General features: G+C 39.9%; 1 protein-coding gene across 2 annotated transcripts; it reads right to left on the bottom strand.

The window, feature by feature from the left end:
• Positions 1-1,070: 1,070 nt before the first annotated feature.
• hsd17b10 (hydroxysteroid (17-beta) dehydrogenase 10) lies at positions 1,071-18,075 on the bottom strand. Of its 2 annotated transcripts, none has more exons than XM_079238825.1 (6): positions 18,014-18,075; positions 15,335-15,499; positions 11,239-11,403; positions 8,790-8,918; positions 8,607-8,715; positions 1,071-3,160 (listed from the first exon to the last, which is right to left on the bottom strand). In XM_079238825.1, the coding sequence occupies exons 1-6, from the start codon at positions 18,035-18,037 to the stop codon at positions 2,970-2,972; spliced, it is 783 nt and encodes a 260-aa protein (XP_079094951.1). In that variant the 5' UTR covers positions 18,038-18,075; the 3' UTR covers positions 1,071-2,969. The 2 variants fall into 2 exon arrangements, with proteins under 2 accessions (XP_079094951.1, XP_079094952.1); XM_079238826.1 differs by having other exon boundaries at positions 18,024-18,060.
• Positions 18,076-23,907: the final 5,832 nt, after the last annotated feature.

Here is a 23,907-nt window from a genome sequence, read left to right as displayed (position 1 = left end):
CCAACAAAGGGCAGAATAATCCCTGTGGTTGCGTGGGTAAGTGAGATAGTCTACTCTCACGCCTGAAGACCAGCCTTCGCTCTCAAGCAAGATCAGTGTGAGGTGAAGACAAAAAAGCGCTCCACTGCAACTGTGATATGCCAAGTCCCACCAGAACGCCGACAGTGTCTTCACTGCACCTCTGTCACCCCCGAAGAGGAATGATTTGTTTCCACTTTTCTTACATTTATTGTTAGACTCAGATTTTGAAGCTGAAGCAAATGGCTCCTCACTATTGTAATTTCTGAAAGATTCTTTTAAAACCTTATAGGCATGAGGCTCCTGATGTTTTGAGAATGTTGTCTTCTGTATGTATTTTTGCATTCTGATAACAATTTCTCTTCTTATTGTTGGTCCTGTAGGACCAAGAAGAGGGAGAGTGTTGGGGAAAATTGTTATGAGTTAGGTTTGTATTAAGTATTAGACATATATGCATTGATTTGCTGTGATCCTGCTGTGTTTTGTGTCTATGCACAAAGCTTTCTTTAAGTTATATGATCCTTGTCTGGAATGTGCAGACAAAGTCTGAGACAGGAAGAGTTTCCTGCAGGGCATCGGTTTTTGTCAACTGCTTGGTTGACCAGTTGTCTAAAGGTTAGAGGTTAAAGGTAATAAAGTAATATAGTAAGTGATTGATGCTTAGTGAGTTCAGTTTAGTCTTAAATAAGAGATAATGATTGTTTCATATGGTGTGCTCAGCAACTAGGAGGAGTTAAGCATGGTTTATAATCGGGTGTTACTTCAGCATCTGCAGAGAGAGTTCTCTCTCCAAGCTCCAGCGTGTGCTTGTATTAGTTTATAATAAAATGTTCATTGTAAGAAGACAGTTGACTCTTAGATGTATTACAACTTCTCAAGACCAGAGTATTTTCCACCACAATGGGACTTTTCAGTATTATCAAAAAAATGTACTGCATTGTTCATAACATTCGCAAATTCCCTTTTTATTCCACAAACTTTCTTAAAAAGTGATTGAACAATATTGGATTTTAGTCAACATGAAAATTAATTATGAAAATGTCTTTGACCCACCATTTAGGTATCCAACCAATTTCAATATTACATTTAAAAAACTTAACCACATTTCAGAGTGGTAAATTTTATTTATAACCTTCCAGCATTGCTGGGAGTTTCCGCTTTCTACTTGCTTTAAATGCCTCTTCACTTCTGAAGAGTTTTTTTACACACTGAAGCCTTATTTTGATGTACCATACTTATCTCCTTGTACAACACATTACACACTGGCCCACTTTACCTTGCTTATCCTGGCCATTTCCCAGCTGATATGAACCTCCAAAGAAGAACCTCCACATTTCAGAAGACAGATAATTAGCAGGGATATTCTTCTTCATTTCAATCTTAAACTCAATATGTTCGCTTTGAGAAGTAGACTAATGAGATTCCCTGTCTGAAAACAAAACAAAATGATCTGGCAGTCTACAAAAGTCATTGATCAAACTGAGCTTCATGTCCAATACGCTCCACAACAGCAAAGGGAGCGCAACCTTTAATTCAATAATGTAATGTTATTGCGGTGTGTCACAAGATAATCCACTATGGCCGTCCCTGTTGAACACACTTCTTGAAATGTTGCCTAATCAGCGCTGCTGGATAACAAAATAACAAAGAAAAAAATGAAATAACACTATTTCACAATTGTGTGCTGTGTCGGTGTGACAAGCTAAAACTATAAATAAAAAATATATAGGAAAGAAGTTCCCGGCTGTGATTACAAGAGTTGGCTGTGAAGCTGCTAACCAATCTCTGTGGTGTGAAATCACACAAACAGCAACTCACCATCCCAGAACTGCTTCCATCTCTCGCTCCGAGAGGAAAAACTCTAAATGACATCCTGCATCTGAAAATCCTCTGGTAAGAAACTGCAGCCTCAGCTTTCAGTCCAGAACTCTGGCTAGTTTTTGGTGGCTGGTTCAAGCCGGTTTTATGGATACTTGTGGACAACAATGATATTTCTCCACAAGTGAGATGTAAGGTGGAGACTAAACAGATTTCTTGTGATTTCTAATCATTAGATGGACACATTGTTAGATTTGGAACATGACATCACATCACAGGAGGATAAAAGTATCCGGTTACACACATTTCTGATTTTATATAATGGATATGAATCCTGGGCTTTAAAAATCTCGTAACAAGCTGAACAACGAAGGAAAAATGGTTCCATCATGATCTGGGAAGAGAAATCATTTTAATAAAAGTTCCCAGTACAAAGTCTTTCGGTTCGTCTTCAGGTGTGGTTTTTTTAGGATTTTTAGTTTTCTTATCAGCCGATTTCACACCACAGATTTTGGGAGTATCTTCTGGGAATATGAAACTGGGATTCTGCTCCATGTTTGAACTTGAATCACGTCCATGCGGTGCTTTCTGTCTGACCTTTGACCTTTTTGTCCTAACCTTCCGTTTTGGGCGTTCCAGAGGGAATAAGAGTGGCTCTGTTTCCCTGGAATGCCGGACAGGACGAAGCGCTCCAAACACACTGAAGTCTCTGTCCCTTCTCAAAGCCGAGAGATGGAAAACATGCCGGCATCTTAGAGCAGAATGAGCCCATTAATTGATTTTAAATCCTTATCTGATTCATAACTGAATGAAATCCTCTGTATGTTATTGTTCTACGAAGTTCTGAAGTTTGACATGATGGTTAAACAGAAGTTCTGGCTTCGCTCCCGTCAACGTTCTTTCCTGGTTCTCAGAGCTGAGACGGGCTGCAGGACAGACGCCTAGATGTCCTCTAGCAGGCTTTACTGAAGACTAATAATGCCAGTGGCAATGCAGATCACAGTTATTTATGTAAAACTGGTGTTGATGATTTGTGTCACAGAATTCGTACGATAAATGATTTAGACGAGTTTATGAGACTTTCTACAGACATTACAAACATATTGATGAGTTTTTTTTTGTTAATCTCAGATTCAGGGCTGCATGCGGATGGCTCCGTCCAGTCGGATGACCTCCCCGTTGATCATGGGGTTCTCAGCCAGCGACGTCACAAGGTGGGCAAACTCCGCAGGGTCTCCGAGGCGGGAAGGGAAGGGCACCTGGCGGGCGAGAAAGGAGCGCACCTTCTCTGGAAGACTGGCGAGGAGAGGAGTGGAGAAAAGTCCTGGAGATGAACCAAAAACATGAATCATAAACTCACCAACTTAACCACATGGAAATGACTTTTCCTTCATTAAAAACTACATTTAACTAACATTTATGTGATTTGAATATATTTCTGATCCATTTATTTATTTAATTCTATAGTTTCATATGTAGTTTAATATGTACGTGTGAGAGGTGAAGGAGTGTTTTTACTGCGCTGAGAGACAAACTGAATTTCCCCTCAGGGATGAATAGTTCTACCTATCTATCTATCTATTATGGGTGGGGAATAGAATCGAAAAAAATCAAAAATCAGGATTTTTTGCTTCACAATTTTAAAAATCGATATTTTTGTTAAAAAGAAATCTGTCTTTTAAACAAATAATCATGCATTATAATTTTTAAAAAAAAATTTTTTTTTTTACTTGTCTTCTTAGGCATTATAGCAGTAGAATGATGGTCTGGCTGCTGTGTTGTGTTTTTTTCTGAGTGAAATTAAGAAAAGTGACAAGCAAAAAAAGTTTTGCACAAGTTGCAATTTAAATCAAATAGGCCCTAAAAAATTTCTCTGTTCTCAAAAGAATGAAGTTACTTGGGACATTAGCACCTTTTGTTGCTTAAGTGTCATGATCATGAATCAAAAATTGAACAGTCAACCACAAATCGGAATCGAATTGAATCGTAGGTTTCTATGGATTGACATGTCTACTATCTATCTAGCTATCTTAGTTTCCAGACAACGAACATAAATACGGATTTCTTGTCTTCTCCCTCTAATTAATGTACAACTTGAGTCCTCACATTGTGGTTTGAAGTAAAAACCCATCAGCCTGTCCTTGAACCTGTGCATGTTTTATTACAGAGGCAGATCACACGTTTCCCCTCCACTTGTCCCACAAAGCAGAAATAGAAATTAAATCCAAAATTTGCTTTCATCTGAGAACCAGTCCAGTCCTTTTCCTCCTTAGCCCAGGTGAGATACTTCTCTCATCTCTGGTTCAGGAGTGGCTCGACACGAGGAATGGGACATTTGTAGTCCATGTCTAGGATCCGTCTGTGCGTAACGGCTCTTGATGCGCTGAGTCCAGCTTCAGTCCACTCCTCGCGAAACTCCTCCAAAATTCCTGAATGGATGTTGCTTGACAATCCTCTCCAGGCTGCGGTTCTGCCTGTTGCTGGTGCACCTTTTCCTTCCGCTCAACTTTCCATTAATATGCTTGGATCCAGCACTCTGTCAACAAGCAGCTTCTTTAGAAATGACCTTTTATGGCTTTCCCTCCTTGTGGAGGGTCAATGGTCGTCTTCTGGACATCTGTCAAGTCATCAGTCTTCCCCATGACCCCAGTCTGACCCAGACTGAGAGACCATTTATAGGTTTAGGATACCTTTGCAGGTATTTTGAGTTAATTAATTGATTTAGGGTGTGACACCATGACTTTCTAAGATTGAGGTTTTTCACAATATTATCTGTGGAGAATTGTCAAGAGGAAGATGAGAGACACCAGACCTAACTATGTAGATGACCTGAAAGCTACTATCAAAGCAACCTGGGCTTCCATTACACCTGAGCAGCGCCACACGCTGATTGCTTCCATTGCCACGTCGCATTGATGCAGTAATTAATGTAAAAGGAGGCCCAACTTTTCAGAAGCTTGACATTTCTGTTAAAAATATCCTTTTTTTTTTTAATTGATTTTATGTAATATTCTAATTTTCTGAGACACTGCATTTTGGGTTTTCATTATCTATAAGCCACAATCATCAACATTTCCAGGAATTAATGTTTGAAATGTTTCACTCTACGTGTAAAGAATCTATATAATATTTGGCTTTCATATTCTGAAATGAGTGACAAAAAATATTGAACTTTTTCATAATATTCTAATTTTCTGAGATGTACCTGTATAAATTTCATGTGATTATCATGTTATTGTTGAGTTGTTGACCGAAAACTATTTTGTTAATTTTAGCATCATATTCAGATACGTCATAATATAGCAAAAATTCAAAATTTTTTTAAGCTGGTTGTCTCGTTTTATGAGCCTAATTATTGCAATCATTTGGTAAAAGCTCTCAGACAAGTTAACACAAACAGGTTTGGCATATTTTGCTAAACAGACTAAAATTTTATTTGTAGATGAAAATAGTCAATTAAAGACAGATGGGGCATCATCCAAGGAATCTAGGAAGGTATCATAACCACGCGGCAACCTCCGGCAGTTAAAAGTGAAGCCTATGTGGAAGTGCATAAAAATGCAGTTCCTCCTTCATCCACCAGGGGCTCCACAACAGAACAAATCCCCATAGACTCCCATGTTAAAAAGACCAACTTCACAGCAGAAATAAACATGTTTACAGCCTGGTTCAAAAATCCATTTTAGGTTTATAGGTTAGGTTTACCTTCATGACAACTGTGGGGGAAGTGAATTTTTTTCTAACTCGCCCGTTTAAAAGTACTTTAATCTCCGAGTTAGTCATATTTAAGGGTGGGTCATTTTGATTGACAGGTACCGATCTCTGGCTTCAAGTCAGAAGAATGTAGAACCACCGCGGTTTTTAGCCAGTTAATAACGTGACTTAGCTTTAGCCCGATTACCTCCGTTAGCTGGTTAGCTCCCGTTATCTCGTGGTTAGCTTGGTTAGCTCTTAGCTACAGAAAGCTTGGAGTTTGCTCGATGTCAATCATCTGCCATGACGCTCACGGCTCCCCTCTCAGCTCCACCTCTTTGCCCATATTTGTATTTTCCGGGCGAGACAACGCACATGATGCTGCCAACATGGCGACGGTAGGAACCGCCCACCGAGCTTCAATTCAGCTCTTCAGAAGCCTTTGGGTGACGTCACGGAGGCTCCGTCCATCTCTTTGTATACAGTCTGATCATAACTGACGTTGCGACCTTCAGGTTTTGTGTTTGTTGCCATATGACCGTTGCCACAGCGCCACGTTGGGTCCGATAGACGTGATTTTAATCCATCTGCCGTGCCATTCAGTTTGGTCCAAACCTTGTGAATGTCATGGTGTGTATGCTTTCTGCTGACCAATGACTTTCAGTTACAGAAGAAAAAGACGAAGGCGACAGTGGAAGGATAAAAAACAATAGAGTTCCAGCCGCAGAGTTGGGACAGCATCAGGGGGCCTCATACCTAATCCAGGCTTCGCTAGGAGCTTTCTTATTACATTAACTCGTTAGGTTTTTATGCATCATACTCCAGTCTCTCCTGGATTTCCATAAATTGTCTCAGAATCTTACAGCTTTGACCCCATGCAGACTGCAGTTTCCCTGCTTCTTTAAAAATCGAACTCTTTCTGTAATGCCAGCATTTCTTTATTAGGATGCTCATCTGGACAGACATCAGGGCTCTTCAGCCGTTTTACCCTGTTAAATTAGGTCAACTTTTTTCTTTCTGTTGGCAAATTCAATATTGACATGATTTGCTACCTTGCCCTTTTTGTTACACACAGAAATTGCTCTGCACATCATCTCAATCAGTTGAGGTATTTTTCTCCTGCAGAAAATCCTGCCGTCACCTGGCTTTAATGATTCATTGTGTCCGTCTCCATCTTTATGGTCGTCTCCTCCTCCAACCGCTCAAGGACACGATCTTGGTTTGATTCTCAGTCCAGTCACAACACCATCACTTATCCACGAGTGCTGCTCCGAGTTTCTAGACACTTAGTTCTGTTCTCATGCTCTGATTTCTTCAAGTCTTCTGTCTTTCTTGAGTTTATTCGTTGCCATCTTACACTCAGGAGAAAGCGGCCCCTGGTAATAGTTTGTTTTGTTTGTTCCCTAGTGGTTGCTGCTACCGTGGAGGCTAGATGGTGTCTGCTGTTGTTGAAGCCTGGTGATAGCTGCTGCATAGACCTGGTAATGTGATTACTACTGAAGCAGTTCCCCAAATATCACCTCCTGCTGAGTAAATCTATTGCCTTTAGTCCTCCAGAACCAATTATCATCAAATAACAACGCAGACCAAAGAATAATCTGTCAGCAGTGAGACGAAAACTGCAGATATATATAGTAATGGTAATTTATAATAATAATAGTCCAACTGCAGCTGTGCTGCTGCTGCTCTGAGATCAGCTTTTGAAGGGGAGATGACTTTGTTGTGACTTATTGCCATATGAATAAATCTGTAAAATAGCTTAAATTGAATAGATAACATTAAGTCATGCAGGGATTAAAGCAAAAAAAGGTCCTGATCTTAGATTTGTTTTTATAACAAGGTTGGCCAGTATAGCAAATTAAAGAATAAAGAAATTAGGTTTAGTTTTTCAAGAATTCTCTACTTTTACACCAAACATGTTAAACAAATACTTATAATTTTTTACTTTCTAAGGTTACAACAGTACTCTGTTGAACAGCAACTCATCAGCCTTTAACAGACTGGTTTAACGTCTCTTTAACCAGTGCTATCCAAACGGGCCAGTAGATGGCAGGAGAACTAAATCTGTAACAACTAAAACCTTCAGGATGATTTCATATCATCTTTATCAGACGAAATCCCTTCAATCCACAACATGAAACTTCTACATGAGAATGAGAAAAACATTTTTCTCTTTCACAGAATAAAATCAAGTTGCAGCTGAGACCAACTCAGTTAAAAGACATGGAGACGTGGACGTGTCTCCAGGTATGTACAGGAATCACCAGATAAATATGTTTCAGTGATGTTTTCTAGGACGTGCCAGTTTGAGAGTTAAATCTTGGTTCCTCTCACCATTGGTAGAATAACTCCGTTTCTTATGATGACCCACAAGTTATTACCAGTTTCCATCTTTATTTTCCACGCCCCCAACAGAAGCTGGAAAGTCTTACTTATGTAAAACCAAAATATTATTTCTTATTTTCTCCACCAGCTTCCTGTCCTGACATCATGATCTGCAGACCTGGAGCATCATGTTTTATAGAGGCATGGGTTCATCCCCACAGCTCTGCCATGCACACTGCCCTTCACATCCATATTTAACCCTTCTGACCCCCACAGGCATTTCCATCCATTTTTTCTTAACTTTTTAATAAATATTTGGTTATCATTTAGGCTGATAGATGAACGTTTGGTTGCTCTGAGGAAGTCTGCACGCATCTAATTGATTTAATTAAAAAAAACAAAACAAAATGTTTGATGATTTTGTAGCAGATTTTTATGCATTGATATTTTCAGCCACAAAGGTCACCAGAGGGTGTAAATCTGAAGAAGATTCAAGGGTTTGTTTTTTTTAATCAAACTTTTGCTGAAGAAATGACACAGAACCAGCAAAAAGCTATAGAAACTGGTTATTTACCTGGATGTGCAGTCAGAAACTGGTTACCTCATATTTTTATTCAATACTGGAGCGTAACAGTAGAAACAGTGATATAACCCTATTAGAGTCAGGAATCCTCTCTAATCTACATCAAATATACAAGAGAAAAACCAAAAGCAAGTTTTGTCCACATATGTGTTGAAGTGTGTCCACTAACCAGGTGCTATGGTGATGACTCTGATGCCCATTGGTGCCAGATCTCGTGCAATGGGGAGCGTCATGCCAACAATGCCTCCTTTAGAAGCAGAATAAGCTGCTTGTCCAACCTTAAGAAGAAACACGGCTGGTTTGTAAGACATCAGAAACATCTACCAGAGTTTTACGTTCATTTAAAACTTACCTGTCCATCAAAAGCTGCAACACTGGCTGTGTTAATGATGCATCCTCTGTGTCCGTCAGCGTCTGGCTCATTTTTCCCCATCGCACCCACAGCAAGTCGGATCACATTAAAGGTTCCTGCAATATTCACCTACAGAAAAACACCAGGAGATTACTCATCATGGCCGTCATTGGGAAAACACGTCTTTTAGTTTCCTATCTGGTTCTGCAAAAAGAGGCTGATCAGATAAACTCAACCTGTTACACCACATCAGCAACCATCCCTCTCAGTTTGAGCCTAAAAACAGGAGCGGTGTATGAGGATACACACTTAGTGCTCCCATTTCCAAACTATCTGCATCCCATCATTTTACAGACAGAAAACAAGAGGAAAACATCCAGGACAGCTGCCAATCTTCCACAGAGTGGAGGTCTCATAAAGCAGAGACTTTATGCCCATTCATTTCTGATTTTTTTTGGGTGCCGATTCGATTTAAATTGCAATTCTCACAATTCTTCGATATTGATGATTTTTGTAGATTAAAAACAAATAAAAATGCACAAAACTTTTTTGCTCGTCATTTTTCTTGATTTCAATGAGGAAAAAAACAACACAGTAGCCACACCATCATTCTGTTGCTGTAATGCCCAAGAACACAAGTAAAAAGATCAATAAAACAATAAAAATGACAAAAAAAAAATTACAATGAAATATTTTTATTTGAAAAAAATTAGATTTTTAACAAAAAAAAAAAATCGATTTTTAAAATAGTGAAGCAAAAAATTTCGATATTTGATTTTTCGATTCAATTTCCCCACCCCATATGACCCAGCAGCTTCAGTCCAAACTGTACTGAATATGTACACGTAAAATGTACATTAATCCAGTTTTCATTCTACAAATAAGAATCACTAGGTGCGTTTCCATTACACCTAGAATTACACAAAAACTAAATATCGCAATAAAAATGCAAATGGAAACACCTACAAGTCTCACTTAAAACTTTTTACGCTCTCATGAGGTGGGTTTTCAAATGTTTCGACGTAGAAAAATATTGCAAAAGTGTAATGGAAATGCTTTTCTTTGCATTTACGTGTCCCCAGACACGACGTGGGGGTTGTGACCAGTTCATTTCTGGTAAAGATGGCGCAGTGTGGAACAAACAACAGCAACATTCAGAGTTATAGAAAACAAAACGAGGGAGAAAAGCTTTGAAAAGTCGTAGCAAATTCTCTGCAGCAAATAGAAAACCACGCTAATGCTATGTGGCTACCCTGCATAAACCACAATTTTCATAAAATCTCACAACAGTAACAAGATTTTACCAGACTTGAGGCTAATGCGCTAAACACTGTTCAATGGTAACAACCACAAATCATAATTGTTGTTTGTTGAAACTTACAAATATCACTTTTATTTTGTGAAAAAATCTTATGGAAACACAGCTTCTGATAGAAGCAGAGTTAGCATCACCTGCATCATTATTTGTAAAGTTATCTACACTGAATGGCAGCAAAGTCGCCACCAGTGTTAGAGGAAGCAGCTTTGCTCTCAACCAAACATTTCCAGCCAATCAGAAGCTCAGCAGTGTTCAGAAACTGATTGGTTGAGAGATCTATCGTACATACAACAGAGTTACACTGACAGCTGTAAACGTCGGTTGTGGTGTGTCAGTGTGGTTGGCGGGAGTGGTCAGCATGACTGGAAAAGCGCTATGTAAGTACAAGTCTATGGAATCAGATTTGTGTCAGAATCTCCAAACAAAACTTTTTAAAACTTAAGCAAAAAACAACAATAAAAACAAAACTTTCTAAAACTTAACATAAATTATCTCAAAATCAAAAATCATCAATCATCATGAAAACTATTAGGCTTTTATTTAGTTTCCTCTTCCTCTTTCTCTCTATTTTGGTTGCGCTTCAAAGTCTTTGGTTTTGATTCTCGATTGTTTGGTTTAATTTCTGACACAAACCTTTCATGGGCGGGCTCTTTCAGGGGCGCATTACGATTGGCTGGTGAGTTTTTGAGTGCTTCCACACAACCCTGATCGGAATATGCAGAATAGAAAAATAATTTTTGTTTATATTGATCATTTTGTTTAAAGAAATTAGATATATTTACAAATAAAAAAGCAACAATAGAAAAGATCAGACCTTCTAATGCTCTGAGAAACTGTTAAAAAAAAACCTAAGAGCTACATCTCAGCCTCACCAGACTTTAGTTTGCGTTTTAAATTCTAAAGTTCAGGCCATGTATGGCTTGTGTGGAAAGGTTGTGGCAGGAAGCTTCTTCTCTTTGAAAACAAGATGACGAGGCTGCGTCTGATCAAACCACAACCTGCTCACTGCTTTGTTTTAGTTTACCCACCAAACTTCTGAGATGAACGAATAAACAGCAGTTTCTGCTGTAAACTGGAGGACATCACACGGTTAAACAACAATACTCGTACCAGAGGACGTTCAAGTCTTACATTGATCACGCGCTGAAAGTCCTCCAGACTGTGAGGGACGTCCTTCTTAAAGTTGTACGTTTTGACGGCCACGGCTATGCCAGCACAGTTAACGGCTAGGTCCAGTTTCCCAAACTTCTCTCTGGCCAGAGACACTGCTGACAACACATCTGCTTCTGATGTCACCTGGAAACAAAGAAAAACAGTTTCAACCCATTTCAAAGGACATTATGTCAGTTTTGGTTTGAAGCATTGTCTAAAACAAAACCAGTAAGCAGGAGGTCTGGTACCAGTACCAGGACACACAACAGTCTCATGGATCATAAATTTCCCTGTGATAGAGCTGGAAGATGCAGCGGGTGGGAGTGTCATATGGATGGCGGAAGGACAGGATACAACTGAACTGACAGACATCAGTACAGCTATGAAACTTTAAAGGGACATTTTGTAACATTTGTTGTTGTTTACTGGCCAAAATCATGTCTGGATCCACGTTTCATCGCTGCAGTATTATAACCTCCGCTGATGATCTGACCCATTCTTCAAAGCAAAGAATAAGAGATTTGTTTATATATACACGATGGGTAAGCATGTCCCCTAAACGTTAAAACATCAACGCGAGTGAGCTCATCGAGGAGTAGAAACGTAGGTTTACTTACGATGAAGTAGGCTTGTAGCAATAATTCAATGAATCAAACGATAAGAAAAAGTGTGCGCATTAAGTTTGCTGGACGCAATAATTTTCATTGGTCTTTTCTCGTGCCACGTTTGTTTTAAGACATATTAACTAAACATGGCAATGCAACAAGTTTCCATCTGCAATTAAAACAACCATCAACTGCAGTTTTCCCACCTGTGAAAAAAAAAAAAGACCTTGACAAACAGGCTAGCTCCAATTTCCCGACAGTCCACGATCACTGCGGTGTTTAACCAACAGACTGAATACAACCAGGACGGTGCAACACGGTGTGCACTCGGACAGCGTGGTTGGTAAAGCCATGCTGTCCTTTAACATTGTTAAAAAGGCGACATTTTAAAAAATGTTGCAAACAGACAACATGTCCCGAAAGATAGCTGGGATAGGCTCCAGCTTCCCCGCGACCCTGAATTGGATGAAGCGGTTTGGGAAATGAATAAATGAATGTTGCAAACATTTCAGTCAGTATGAATCACCTGGATGAACAAACATGTTACAAACAGCAACTCCACAACTTTGCAATGACATGAAAAATGACATACTGAAGGCGATCAAAGACATTTAATTTTACCATTCCACCTTTGGTCAAGTTCAAACATGTCTCCTTACATAAGCTTTACCATAGATTGTATAACTGCTGCCTGGACCCTGACCTCCAAGTGTTTAGAGACCAGATAAGTGTTCCAGATAACCACGTTGCCAAAACCGCAGGAGAAATCCTGGTCTGTTTTATCAGACTGGGGACTGGATGAGCATAAACTAGTCTTCACATCGAGCTAAATGTTCGTTAGACAATAAAGTATATTAATCTTTGAAAGGGTGTACTTGTATTATTATGACATTATTGTTATTTTAGTTGAAAATGGTCTCAAAACGACAACAATAATCGCTCAGCACATTTTTATTGACTATCGCAATAATTTCTGAGACAATTAATCATATGGGAAAATCTGTTACCGTGTCAGGCCGACTATAAAGTTTGTATCTCTGAAATACAATCAGCAGTGACTAGCTAGATGTTTTTACGTTTTTTTTTTTTTTTTTACTGTGTGTGCAGGAATCATGTCTGCACAGTGGGTTTGCACTGTATCTGTCTCATCTGCTGACGGCAGAGTTACTTCTGCTTTTGAACATGAGATGTTATCCACAACGTGTCAATGTGTCAGACTTCATGGGAAAATGAGATGCATCCCCAGAATGCACTGATGGCGAGTTTCCCTTTAGATTTTAATACGTCAAGGATGCAACATCACTGCCTACTTACTTCCCTGGCAACGTGGAAAATCTGTTCAAATGTCCTTCACAAACTTGCATTACCATGCATATGCAGCAGTAGCCATTTTCACCATCGTCTAGAAAGTGAAAAAAGGCATTTAAAAGGTCGTGTCACCAGGGCGTCCAAAAGAAAAGGATCAACATGAAGCTAAGATTGTGGATGCCAGGGCTAACGTATCTCCGTCGACTGTTGTCTGAGATTGTGCAAAAGCCGGTCTCATCGCTGAACATCAACTCAGCAACAACACCGACAGACGACGAGAGAAAATCTGCTATGCTTGATGGCAAAATTGCCTCGCTGTTCAGTTCCGACACATAAGATAAGGACTTGGATGGATTTGCTACAACAGACTGATTAAAAGAAAAAAAAAAGTGTGTGTATTTTAAAATTAGCATCGGTACTGTTGTTGAATAAAGTTCAACCAAACTCACTGTTTTACTTCCGTGACTTTGTTTTACTTTAGTTTTAGCATGCGCCCAATAACGCGGTGCGCCTTATGTATGACCTGAAGAGAGAAATGGACTCCATAATTGAGGCTGCCCCTTAATGTCGCGAAAATACAGTAAGTCAGTTACGGTAAGTCTTAAATTAGCCTGAAGCTATCTTTATTCGTTAAGTTTAGTGTTGCTTGTTACGGTGAGCAACCTAACAGTAGATCCAGTCAAGATACGCCAGGCTCGCTGGTACACAAGTGTTTATTTTCGTCGTTTCGGTAGCTTTCAAAATTTCAAATACTGCGACTTTTGGTCCGGCGTCACCTCGACTGAGAATCGGCATTTTCCGAAACTATGGAAGCTTCTGAAACCTCGTAAACATAAAGTTCCACCAGGGAAATATAAAACCGGATTTCACTGTGTGTGTAGAGTGTGTGTTGTTATTGGATAATAGAAGCTGGACTTATGTTTCCAACAAGTCGTCTCCATGCCAGGACTTTGTTCTGCTGATGCACTAAACCAGGCGACTCCAGTCAGCCCAGTGAATTCACCTCATTCAGAAGCAGAACAAATTCACAGCACAGCGACGACTTGTTGAAGTGTGGTCAGGGCTTATACACAAAGGCTACCGCTGTTGCAATATGTGTTTGAAAAAGTGACGCGCTAGAGTACATAGTTCGTTTGAATGTCACACACAACTTCAACATCTTACACGATGTCTGTTACAAAACTGAGGACAGTTTTATCCAATCAGGAGCCACGTCCATCAACACCAACATTCCTGTTATAACAATAAGAATGATCCTTGCTGCAGGTTCAGATTAGACCACAGAAACAGAGCCTTCAGACTTTTATCTGATAATAAACCACCTTTCCTGTTACTATGGTAACCACTATTGTCATCACTTTGACTGGATTTCAGTTTAATGATCTCTCGTTGTTAGTTTATCGCAAGGACAGAGAAAATGTTTCTAACTCAGAAAACGTAGATTTCAAACAGACTCTGCAAAACAGAAACGTCATTTCCAATCATTAAAACCGGAAATCAATCAATTCCAAATCTCATCAACCCAAATTCTACTCACAATAGGACAAAGACGGCATACCAGAAGTAGAAACTGAGACATTTTACCATGTCCTGTTAAATATGGGCTCATTTTTAACCTGATGGCAGCAAAACATCTGTGAAAAGTTGGAACAACTGGAGTTAGAGCATCTCAGCGTCTGGTTCAGGAGAAGGAAGGATGGAATGGGAGACTGACGGGTGGATCGGTGCAGTGGCGTGGACTCTGCATCAGCCTGAAGGAGGAGCAACGAAGAAGCATATACGAACCAGAACCAGACCGCCATTGTCTGTGGACCAAAGCTCACTTAAAATGACCAGAGGCAAAGTGGAAAACTGTGCCGTGGACTGATGCATCTTTTTACAGATCCTAAAGGAGGCTCAAATTTTCCATGAAAATCAGTTTTGACATCCGATATGTTGTTTTTGTTCTACTGGTAATAAAATAAGGGTCAATGAGATCTGTAAATCATTCAATTCTGTTTATATTCACATTTTACACAACATCCAGACTTTCTAAGTCATGTAGTATTTCTCTGGTTTTGTCAAAAAGTCTGAGAAATTCGATTTTAAAGTTATTTCAACCATCTTTAATAACCATTACAGGTGTTTTCTGTGTTGTGTTTAAACTCGAATGTTGGACTCACATCTGCTGGAGCGAAGGCACATCGGTCTCCCAGACTGGCTGCTACAGTCTGTCCATCAGAGGACGGCAGGTCCACGATGACGGCAGACGCTCCACTCTGAACCAGACGCTCCACGGTGGCCCGACCCAAACCGGATGCACCCCCGGTTACCAGGCCAACCATACCCTAACACAACACAGACAACATATGGGGAAGGAAGCACACATGGAGAGTTAATAATTTGTGATTATTAATCAATAAACTGCTGATAAATGGCAGGAAAAGGGATTATTTCAACACGTCAGGTCTCCTGTAGCTGTTTCTAGGAACAGAAGTTTTAACTTCCACAGTCAGGTGCACACCCCACGCTTGAGGGGTCCATGCCCAAACTCCAGGACGTGCACCACTACTGACCCAAAAGCCAGAGAAAAGTCATCTCCAATTTGCTCAACGCCACATAAAAAAAAAACCCCAACAACGTTTTAGAATTCTGTTCAGTTGAGCGATGAAACTAAGCTGGAACGTTTCAGGCTTATGGATCAGCAGTATGTCTGGAGGAGGAAGAAAAAAAGCATACGCTGACAGGAACACCTTACCTACTGTGAAGCACGGCTGTGGATCAGTGATGCTCTGAGTTGCGTAATGTGTCTTTAAAGCGGTGCTATTCTGGTATTTGGAGTTTTCTGAGCTTTCTACAGTGTTACAGTGTTGAATCCTCATCAGACATGTGAACGGCACTGTTTTTTATCACCTAAACGCATGTTTGAGTTTGAGTTTGAGTTCCAGCACTCTCTCTGTTCGGTTTCCATGGCGACGAAAAACGCGTCATTTTAGAGAGTTTTTTCTACTTGGAAATCCTTGTGACGTCCCGGGGGATAAGGTTCGGTGATTGGTTACCTTCTACTGGTTAACAAGGGCATGTACAAATACATCAGGCGGGTGGAAAATGTGGGATAAAGTTATTTCCAACGATGGCTGGTGAGTTTACCAAAGAGAGACATCCTGCTGCATTCGTTGCTGTGGGTTGCTGTTTTCCACTTCGTTTTCAGGGTCTGATTCAGGTTCCAACATGTAGGGCTGTATGCTATGTGTCCACATTGTATTTTGTTTTCTTATTGAGTTCATATGAGCCTAATCCTTCTGTTTATGAGATATTACAATGGCGGTGAAAGCAGGTGCGGTGCGCGCTCCCGCTGTAGTGCAGCGGCGGGAGGTGGGGCTTAATGCAGAAGAGTCTCAATCCACTCGTTTTGCCCACAGGCTGATCTGACAGCCTACGGAGAGGGTCGGTCTGAAGTAAATAAAGCCATTTGTGACAATAACTCGATCAATCCCAGCCCTTCTGGTCTCAGAAATAAAAATAAATTAGCCTGAAATGTACATAATAGTTCCACTTTAAAGAATTTTTTTATTTAAAGTGGAACTTTAAAGATTTAAAGATTAAGCTAAATAATTTCAAATGTGTCTTGTAGCTTTAAAATAGTCTCAGCAGGTGACTGAAGAACAACAGGTACGCACACAGTAGGGCTCCGGCTGCAGGTCAATGTAGAATAACTGCAGTAGGATGTGGAAGTTCACCTAAACATAGTTTATACCATTGTCAGTGACAACTGGCTGCATTATTTTCGTATATGCACACATAGCTCGGCGAGTTAAATCACTGTAATATCCATCAGTTAAGGGGCATTACCATAGCACCATACCATACCATAGCATACCATAGCTGGTTCAGATCAGCCTTCTTTTAACGGGTGAATGAGAAAAATGCGCTGTAGCCTGACAGCGGTTGTTTGGCATAAAACGTACATCGAGGCCAACATAAAATAGTTCCTATTAAAGCAGTAAAAGCGGATTAAACAACTCGGAACCGTGCATTAGACACAGAGTCGAGAACACCACGATGCACAGCGTTGTTTAAAAATACTGGATAATTGTGTTAAATAGTCGAGATCTCAATTTCTGTCAAAATAATCGTGATTATAATTTTTGTCATAATCGACCAGCCCTAGCACACAGGTGTATAATTAATATGGAGGCTCAGAAAGTGAATGTTTGAACATTGCACGGTGCACACACCATGTAAATGACTCCACTGACCGCAGTGACACTCGATTCCCTCTCCAGTGCCCAGACAGCACCACAAGTTGCGATTGGGTCTATGGAGGTTTCAGATGTTTCTCTGCCTTAAAACACCCTTCTTAGATGACTGACCTACTGCACAGATCTAGTCCACTTTATCTGAATCAAACATTTTATGTAAATCAAAACTTCTTTTTTTGGGGGGGGGGTTCACAAGCCGCCATCTTTCAATTGGTGCCCCTGTGTGGCCCCTAATCAAACATCTTCTAGTATCGCCCCTGAACAGATGCATGAGTTTAAACAGTCAACAAACGCCTGACAAGCTGTTAAATGTCCTAAAATTAGATTCCACACACCATGCAGGAACACTGGGCTCTGAAAAACTCTTGTAGAAAGAAAAGCTCATGTGCAACGCGAGGACAGGTGTTGAGGTTATCTGGAGTTAAACCATACTGAAATAAAAAATAAAAAACTTTATTCTTGGTCAACTCTGACGCAAATAAGGGTTATTTACAAATAAAATAAACTAACTGGATTTTAAACCACTCGTTTGCCACCAGTGGAGGTCATAACTAGTTTACAGACCAGAAAAATGTGCAGTTTTATCTTAATTTTTCTCACCTTCACACACCGAATATTCGCCATCTTGGATCGGGCAAAAGGCAGCGACGTCACACCGCAGATCGTCTATGCACAAGATGAGTCACTCGGCCGAAAAGAAAACACGCTGCCTAAAGACAGTCACTGCCCACCCCTGGTAAACAGAGTAAATAGCAGGTTAACAGGTTAAACTCTTAACAAATGTACAAACCAGAACTCTCGATGTTGACGAGTCCCACAGCCGTTTTGTTTGTTGCAGCATTCTGCGGTGAAGCCATTGTTTCAGCTGTAACTTGGAAAAAAGGCACTGACAACACAATAGATAGCTATGGGAAGCCAAAGGGTTCAAGATTTGCCATTCCAATGGCACGTTTGGTGTGAAACAGCAGGGGGAAGAATGGCCATTTTGAGTGGAATAATGGCTTTAAAAGTGCTGTTTTTCATTGCAAAAAATAATTTAAAATATGTTTTGATAAATGGTGGAAAAAATGTTCTCTGTGGTGGTCGTTGAAAGCACATATTGGCTCTGTAACACGTTACAAAAAGCGTTTTATGCTAGTGAAATGCACAAAAAAATTGTGCTTTGTTATATTATAATCTGTGCATCCAAGTAATACCTGAGGTCATTAACAATCTCTACATCTAATCTCCACAGTGGTTTGTCCTAAAACCAGATAGATATTTTTGAAAATATTGTGTCGATGAAAAACTCATCTAATTCCACAAAAACAACCTTTTCAATAAATTTATTTAAAAATGGTAAGTTTAATATCAAGATTTTCTGGATCTAAATTACTGATCTTCAGGTGGAGCCTCACCACTGCCATTTTAAAGGCAGATGGAAAACAGACAGCTGTCTGAAGAAAGTAATTTATTATGACTTAAAGCTTAGGCTCAAAGAAAAAATTTTTTTTTTTTTTTTTAAAGTGATGTAGGAATCAGGTCTAAAAGTTACTTGTTGGGTTTAGCTGGTAGAAAACTTGACTAAGCATCTATACATCTAGCAGGACAAAACTCTCTGGTGTTTGCTTGAGTAATAACTATGTTTTTGGTTTTAGCCAGCTGTGTTGGAGCAAGGACAAATGGAAAACCTGCTGGATTGAGGCCTTCGTAGGACCAAACTGAGTTCCCCTGTTATATACAGTGTTGTCGCCTTTTACATTTTTATTGTAAATGAAAATGACAAAACAGCATTTATCACATTAGAAACAAGAACAATTAAAGAAAAGTAATGTAATAAAGGGAGGGATGTATTTACAATCACACAGTGTTTTAACTGCGGATCGGGTCCCAGGTTATATATTAATAAACTAGTCAGATCCATATTTTAATTGGAGATATCAATGCCTCAGGTTTGGTTATGGTTTTGCTTTTCCTCCTTCCCTAAAATAATCTCTATCACTTTCTTTTTCTTGATGCTTTGTTGTGTTTGGAACAGTCTCTTTTTGGTTGCTGAATGGTCTGTTTACAAGCAAACTGAGACCCCTGGTTTTCAAGTGGACCAGAGTTTGCCTCTTTACATCAGAGTGCAGTTGATATTGTGCCAAAGGAATCGTACTATCCCTGTAAGCGGACCATACTCCATTTAAAGAGGCCAAACAGCCACAGTGTGAACCGAGGCACCAAGCCACATGCTAGCAAGTAGAAATACACAAGCTGGTTGTTTTGAATGTGCACCATGGTTGACTCAGCAAAGAAAATTAAAGCATTGTCAGAGGAAGAAAGGAAAAGAAAGAGAAAGGAACAGAGCAGGAGATAAGACCAGAATCAAGATAAATCTCTCCAGGCAGTACAGAAGTGTTTCTCACTCCCAGTCCTCAGGACCCCCTGCCCTACTTTAACACCCCTGAATGAAATAAAATGTTTGTTAACAGGCTGCAAAGAGTTTGATAAGGAAGTTCACTGATCTGACTCAGGCGCTTTGGAGGAGGAATGTGCAGACAACATGCAGAGTAGGGGGGCCTGAGGACTGGATTTGAGAAACACTGCAGTACAGGTAAGATGCAAGCTGGATGTCATGCACTCTGGTTTTCACAACACTGCATTTTCTAAACTAAATCATTAAAAAAAAAAAATCATACAAAAATTACAATATAAATAAGTTGAATTAGATAAAAAAATACTTTATCCTTGAAAGAAAAGCTAAAAACCCATCCACCCAACCATCCATATACTTAACCACTTAAGGGAGGGAGGAAAGCTGGAGCCTATCCCAGCAATTATCGGGCGAAAAACAGGGACAACTATAACCCCATTTGTATTACTGAAAACAAAGTAATTGTATTGCATGTTTAGCTAATATGTACAAACAAGGTTCAATGAGTCATTAGTATCTACCAATGAGGAGATTTCTTGGTTAAAAAATTAAGTAAAAATAAATCAATTATATAATTATCACATTTCATCAGAAAACTACAAGAAACATGAGGTGTGTGTGTTTGATGAATGAGATTTAAGTTAGGTACATTTAGTTATGCTTCTAAAATCCAACTCTGCTCATTTATGAAATCACTTATCACGATAGCTGTCAGGCATGTAAAGTAACGTCACTGCTAACACAGTTTGTCACTATAAATAAAACATTCTAATGTGGATGTTTTAATATGGACTGTTTCACATTCAGACTTCAACAACTACATCAGGCTGTGAGCTGAGATTTAAAAAGATGGAAAGTTCAGTATTTGAATTAGTGTAAGAGTGAGCCCTCTTACCTGTTACATCTCTCTGGTCTGTCGTCATAGTAACAATCTGACCAATCAAGCAGAGCTTATGGAAACACCTCCTCTAGTGGAGATGACCTATGATCAAGTTAAAGCTTCCTTTTGAATAATAAATAATACTACAGAGGATTATGGTATTTTTAATTAAACACATCGAAAATTACTTTTAATCATGTTACTGTGAGTAGTTAATATTTACGGTAATATTATTGCTATGAGTACTATTTATACTCCCACATACTAAACAGGAGTACAATACATAAGACAATCACATTAAATTTGTGGTTTCCTCTATTTTTCTGTCTTCATCTACACAGCTACGGTATAAATATTTCAGGATCTTGCAACAACAAAAACAAATGACGCATGCAGGGTCGACTCAGTTTGCCACCTTATGAAATACAATGATTAAGCAATAATGAATGAATGAATTACATAATATGTATATTTACTTAAATGAGCCCCATCCCTGCATATATGAACTAAAACATATGTTGGTCTTGTTCATGTGTGACTTTTTTTTTAACTGATGAAACATGATTTTTATTTTTTTTTAAAGTTCTGATAATGTGTTGTTTTTTTTTTTTACACTGTAAAACAAATTTAGAGCTCAGGTTATTCTGACAGCTTCAATAGTTTTTAATCTAATATTAGTTTAATTTAGTATAATTTCATTATGTTTTTTTTTTCCTCTGTAAAGCGTCTTGAGATGGCATTGCCATGATTTGACGCTATATAAATAAAGGTGAATTGAAATTGTATAGTAAAATTCATTTCCATTTTACACAAGTCCCAACTTTATTGGAAGTGGGGTTGTAGAAGCGTAGCATGTTAAACTCGCAAAATCAATAAGGTTTGGAAAGGTCATTAAAAATGTTTGTGAAGCCAACAAATGATCAATAACTGCAGGTATAAATAAAAGCACTAAAATTAAGCGAAACAACCTCAGAGTGAATGAAAAGCCGTTTCCTATGAAAAATGAAGACAGCGGACACCGCGTTTAATTTTTTTTCTTTTTTTTTTACTAAAAGAATAAATTTTATTTCAGCACTGTAAGTCGTTTCCCAACCAGTACAAACATGACTGCCATCTTTGTCTCTTTCTGGACCTTCCCTCCGTTCCTCAGTGAGATCAGACCACCAACAGTCAGATAAAAAAGAAAATAAAATCAGAATAAAAATCAAATTTAAAAAAGCTTTCTTTTCTCTTCTTTCCACGGACCTTCTGGTGCTTCTATAATGCTAACGATGACAAATTATACCAACCATAATCATGACAGCAATAATGATGATGATAATATTTCTATAACAATTATATTATGGATACTTTAACTGTTTTTTTTTTTGTTTTTTTTTTGTTTGTTTTGTTTCTCCGCTGCACAAAGTTTGGGAGGTGGAGGGTTCTAGGTACTGATGCATCAACATGACTAATGCTGTTAACAAATGTGGGGAGGGGGCTTCGGGACTCGGTGGAGTGGGGAGCAGGTGCCGTAGAGACAGACTGGAGGGACCTTCTTCCAAACAACCAGAATCTGATGAGGGGAATAAAACACGGATTTCCATTCTCCAGTTACGCAGAGCGGGTGAGGAGTGGGGGCACCTTTCTACTAATCTGATGTCCGGGTTGCAACAAAAGTGGAGAAGAATCCTAATTTCTGACCTGAAACCAACATATAACGCCGACTTCTATCTAAACTGGAACTCTTTCCGAACAAGCAGGACTTAAACGCCACATCCGTCACTTAGATTCAACGTTTCTAACGTATTTTCTTCTCTGTTCGTCTGCTGCTTGTCTGACCTCAGATCAGCAGGAAGCCCAACAGTCCCAGATCGCAGCTTGGGAGGAAGATTCAGGCCTCCACCATGTCTTCTAACAGCACAACAGAAGCCTGGAGACATAGATCTAACATTTACAGATAAACGTCCCCACATGGCCGAGTGTGTGGCAGTTGCTGGATTTTGGGGAGTAAACATGGATTTTCCCACCGCGCCTGAAAACAACTCTCACACAGACCCTAACCTGCCTGTTTACCAGTCAACATCCCGTCCCAGTCCATCTCCACGGCAACCAGAAATACACTTTTTGTCCCCAGTCTGTCTCCACAGCAACCAGAAATACACTTCTCGTCCCCGTCTGTCTCCACAGCCACCTGTCAGACATAACCTGGCACACCATTGTTTCATTTACTTGTCAGAAAACTTTGTATTAGAGGCCAAAATGTCAGGGTGTGGATGTGATTTTAGGGGGGGGGGGGGCGTACTTTGGTAAGGGGATGTTTCCAGATGTCCTGCTGCCGCTTTGTGCAGAGTCGAGCTTGGATTAATAACAAGTTAAATGTTGATTCGGGACAAACGGAGACAAGTGCAGACGACGTGTTGGATGAAAAACAGGGTGAAATATTTACGTTCATACAGAATAAACGGTGAAGATAAACGGCCAGGTAACATACAGGTAAAGAGTTAGACCTCTAGCGGGCTAAGCGTGTCTCAGTGCTAACTGAAGCCATGTAGAAGGTTAGAAGATCAAAAATACTTAAAACATCATTTCCACAACTGGATTAATTGGTTTCATTTTTTTTCTTTTTCACTCTGGCTAGATACAAACAGAAACAGATTATCAACGTTTATAGAGCCTGTTAGCTGGGGGGGGGGGGGGGGGGGGGGCAATAGAAACGGGGGATGACTGGGTGGGGGGCGGGTTGGGTGTTGATCTGTGTTTACAGTAAGAATGGCAGCTAATAATGAGTCAGTGGGGCTCGGGGGGGTGCAGGGCAGAAAAGCAAAGTGAAGGGGGTGCAGGGCAGAAAAGCAAAGTGAAGGGGGGGGGGGGGGGGGGGGGGGGGGTGCAGGGCAGAAAAGCAAAGTGAAGGGGGGGGGGGGGTGAAAGCATACAGAAAGAAAAGTAATTGATCAAAAACCTATAATCACTAAAACATAAACTCTGTACTACCTAAGTCATGATTTAACATTTAAGTGTATGTGTGGAGGGGCGACACCGACCAACCGGTTCCGACCAGACCGGCCAACCGGTTCTGACCTGACTGACCCTGGTCAACCGGTTCCAATGCCAGCCAACCGGTTCCGACCAGACCGACCGGTTCTGATCTGGCCGATCCCGGACAACACCGGCTAACCGGTTCTGACCCGACCAACCAGTTCTGACCAGACCAACCGGTTCTGACCCGGCCGACCCCGG

Source organism: Telmatherina bonti, assembly GCF_933228915.1.
Source record: "Telmatherina bonti genome assembly, chromosome: 4".
Taxonomy (NCBI): Eukaryota; Metazoa; Chordata; class Actinopteri; order Atheriniformes; family Telmatherinidae; genus Telmatherina; species Telmatherina bonti.
Note: the sequence above shows the minus strand (reverse complement) of the source record. Positions and strands in the feature narration are given on the sequence as shown.

Excerpts from the sequence above, each read along its gene's own strand:
- hsd17b10 (XM_079238825.1), bottom strand. The coding sequence starts at position 18,037 with ATGGCGAATATTCGGTGTGTGAAG. Across the intron at positions 15,500-18,013 it reads CGAATATTCGGTGTGTGAAG|GGTATGGTTGGCCTGGTAAC; the intron begins GTGAGAAAAATT and ends GTGTTGTGTTAG. Across the intron at positions 3,161-8,606 it reads AGTCATCACCATAGCACCTG|GACTTTTCTCCACTCCTCTC; the intron begins GTTAGTGGACAC and ends GTTCATCTCCAG.